Source organism: Peromyscus leucopus, chromosome 10 (genome assembly GCF_004664715.2).
Source record: "Peromyscus leucopus breed LL Stock chromosome 10, UCI_PerLeu_2.1, whole genome shotgun sequence".
Lineage (NCBI taxonomy): Eukaryota > Metazoa > Chordata > Mammalia > Rodentia > Cricetidae > Peromyscus > Peromyscus leucopus.
Window position 1 is genome coordinate 44660808 of NC_051071.1, and position 3741 is coordinate 44664548.

Sequence of the window (3741 nt, forward strand, 5' to 3'; positions counted from 1 at the left end):
AAATTATGACCACAGTGCATCAGATAATTTTGTAAAAATGAATAGCAAATGAACATAATTTTTCACAAGAGTCAATTTATGTTACTGCAAATCTGTCAAAGCAAAGAACTAATATAACATATGAATATTTCAAGGAACAAACATTTGGCAAACTGTAACATATGAATACTTAATTACTCCTAGGTATGCCACTCTAAGAACATGGGAAACGGTACATAGGTAAGTTATTCTTCAAAATGTCAATTCCTACCTTGAATGTTCAGCTCAACTCAAAATCAAATATGTAGTTCTTTTTTTTTTTTAAATATACAAAGAAGGGGGGCCGGGTGGGAGAGATCTCTCTGATAGTGCGTTTGTCCCCGCAACGGATCTGAACCTAACGCGATCTCGAAAAGCCCAGGACTCTGCTCCCCTGCGTCATGGCAGTCCCAGGTTGCAACAAGGACAATGTCCAGGCAGGCTGCAAGAAGTGTGGCGACCCTGGTCATCTGACCTTTGAGTGCCGCAATTTTCTCCGGGTCGACCCCAAAAGGGACATCGTGTTGGATGTCAGCAGTACAAGTAGTGAGGACAGCGATGAAGAAAATGAGGAGCTGAATAAACTGCAGGCTCTGCAGGAAAAAAGAATAAATGAAGAAGAGGAGGAGAAAAAAGAAAAAAGCAAGGAGAAAATTAAATTGAAGAAAAAGAGGAAAAGGTCTTATTCCAGCTCCACTGAAGAGGACTCTTCAAAACAAAAGAAACAGAAATATCAGAAAAAAGAAAAGAAAAAAGAAAAAAAGAACAAATCAAAAAAAGGAAAACATCACAAAAAAGAAAAAAAGAAGAGGAAAAAAGAAAAACGTTCTTCCCCTAACCATTCTGAATTCACCAAAAAGTAACCGAATCTTTGGCCTAACTCAGGAAATTGAAGAATTCAATATTTTTCATTATTGTACCTTCCTTGGAATAGCTATGTAATTATGCTTTGCAGAAAATCCCAGCCTCTTCCATAAAGACAGTTTTCACATGTTGAGACCCTTATCTCTCTGCCCATCTGTATTAAATCCATCTTATTACTTGACAGCCATGTCTCAAGTATAGATGTTTGTAAATGCAAAGCACATCCTTTTGGGTATGTGTGTTTCTGGGTGTTGGGCATAAGTTAATTATCACAGGGCTTTACTGAAGTCCAACCAAGTCGTCTTCATAGCAGCTACTGAGTGGTGTCCGCCTTCCAGTGACGTAGCTAGGTTGGTGGTAGTGATTTGCTCTTGATACTGAGGATTTTAATAGCTTTATCTACTGTGTAATGTATAAAGATAGTGAAGTTCTTCACTGTTGTTTTTAAATCTCTAGGCTTTTTAAATAGTATCATTGAAGAGAAAACCGCTTTACCGATCTCAAATTTTTAAATGAATGGGATCTATAGGAAGATATTAATGAAAGTATTTATAACAAGTGTCATTGTTTTATGAAATGCATGTTTCTAGCCCTTGCCTCCCATGTTTTTATAACAATTAAAGTATCCCCTTTTTAAAGAGAATCACTTAGCTTACTAGAAAGTCTGGCAGAGAGATTCTGTGCTGGTCAGGATTATTAGGTAGATCCTGGGTTGATATACACATGTGCCATATTGGCATGGCTTATGGTGATACCTCAAACACCTTTTTTTTGTGTGGAAACAGCAAAACCCTCATTAAAACTGATTTTTATTATATCTAGTGTATATGATGCTTGCAAATACGAGTATTGTGACAGTTTTTATGAATGTTTGCCTATATATTTATTTTTTTCTGAAATGGTCTTGGAGTGAGTTTTACACTAAACTTACAACTTCACAGATCGCCAATGTTGATATTTCCTCTCTCACTTCAATCACAAATCTTAGTAGCACTGTAAAAAATGTAAAATCAAGAATTTCATCTATACTTTCAAAATAGAAGACTTGGGGGTAGCATCATGAAAGCCTTTGTATAATAATGAAACTTGTACATAAATAAGCATTCTCAATGACCTGTTAGTAGATATAAATGTTTCTCACATTTTTAGTTTCATGGTCATCAGTGTAGTGTATCTTAACATCTAGTATTCCCGAATCCCAACAAGTTAACTTATGCTGTAAAAGCGTTGAAAACCAGCCTGCTAGCTTGGAACAGCATCCAAGTTTCCAAGTACGTTGCTCTGGTGCACTTATATATCTTCAAGTTGATTAAATAGAGACGCGGCTGCAAGCAAGTTTGTCAGGGAAGTATACTTGGTCTTGCAGGCTGGAGAGCTTTACCTATCTTCCCTTGCTCTGCACCCAAACTTGAATGCCCTGAGGGCCTCATACCTCCCTTAACATACTCTCCCCTCTGCTCAGGTTTCACAGAAGCTGCGCCCACACCCTTCCCTAGCGTTGCTTCGTGAGGTGCACGTATCCTCAGCCTTTCCACAAACGGATTACTCTCTTGGCCCATAAAAAGAAATTTTGTTTAGAGTTTAGTCAGTTGTTAGGACTAAAGCACAAAACATTTAGATTTTTTTATTTTTTTGAGACAGGGTTTCTCTGTGTAGTTTTGGCGCCTATCCTGGATCTCGCTCTATAGACCAGGCTGGCCTCGAACTCACAGAGCTCTGCCTGGCTCTGCCTCCTGAGTGCTGGGGATTAAAGGCGTGCGCCACCACCACCGCCCAGCAAACCTTTAGATTTTTAAGGACTTGTTTTGTCTACACTAATTTTGTGAAAGTTCAGTTCTTTGGTTATCTGGATTAATAAATATTCTCAAAATCCTTTTTAAAAAAATATCAGGGAGCTGAATGGTGACTCAACAATTAAACATTCTTACTGCTCTTAGAGAGGACCTGACTTCAGTTCCCAGCATCCTCACTAGGCACCTATAACTCTGTTATTCCAGTTGCGAGGGATCCGATGCCTACATCTGACCTCTGTGGTACCCATGAGCACTTAGCAGCTGCTCACACAGACATATGCATGTGCATGTAAATTTAAGGGTTTTTTTTTATTTTAAACTTAAAAAGCAAATAAAGAAATAAATGGCCTCAAAAAAAAATATACAAAGAAAAGAGGAAAAGGGGACTGGTAAAAGTGTGAAATAATCCAATTTAATCTGAATTATAATAGTATTAAATATCAATGATTGTGCTGATGTATTATTGAATTTTTGTAATAAAATTGAAAGAAATTATTGCAGGTAGAAAATATTATTAGAAATTCAAATGAATTCAAATCCTCCTATTCTCTGAGGCTGCTTGCTAGTTACTATCACCAACTTATAGTATCTCTCTTTTTTTGGAACTATCCAGATTTATGATCTTATCTAACCTACTTGTCATTTTTTAAAATATTGACAAATGTCTGTCAGGTGTAACAAATTCTGATATTTTTGTGAAAGTCTTAAAATGGTTAAAGAAGAATACAGTTGCAGATCTTAATATGATGTTTAAAGAACAAAAATTGTGAAATAAAATGTGAACCTATGCAAGTATTTATGCCTATTGATAGACTCTTGTATCTTCAAAAGTGCATCGACTTACTGGGTTTAAAATTCTTTGAAGTCTCATACATGCAGATGAAAATGTGAGAGAAATACGAAATTTAAATCTGAGCCATTTGCTCAGATTTTAAATGTTAGTATAGCATGGATGAGAGTGTGAGTCTCTGGGTTTGATCTCCAGGAAATCAAAACCAAACAGGGAGAATAAATAAATAAAATACAGAAAACAAAGCAAAATTACAAAAATAGGTGTAGTCCTGTT

At 36.5% G+C, this 3741-nt stretch overlaps 1 protein-coding gene across 1 annotated transcript; it reads left to right on the plus strand.

Moving 5' to 3' along the window:
• Positions 1-318: 318 nt before the first annotated feature.
• On the plus strand, positions 319-1069 carry LOC114692420 (protein SREK1IP1-like). Its single transcript, XM_037209036.1, has one exon. It carries the CDS (start codon positions 420-422, stop codon positions 879-881), a length of 462 nt encoding a protein of 153 aa, XP_037064931.1. The 5' UTR covers positions 319-419; the 3' UTR covers positions 882-1069.
• The last annotated feature ends 2672 nt before the right edge of the window (positions 1070-3741 follow it).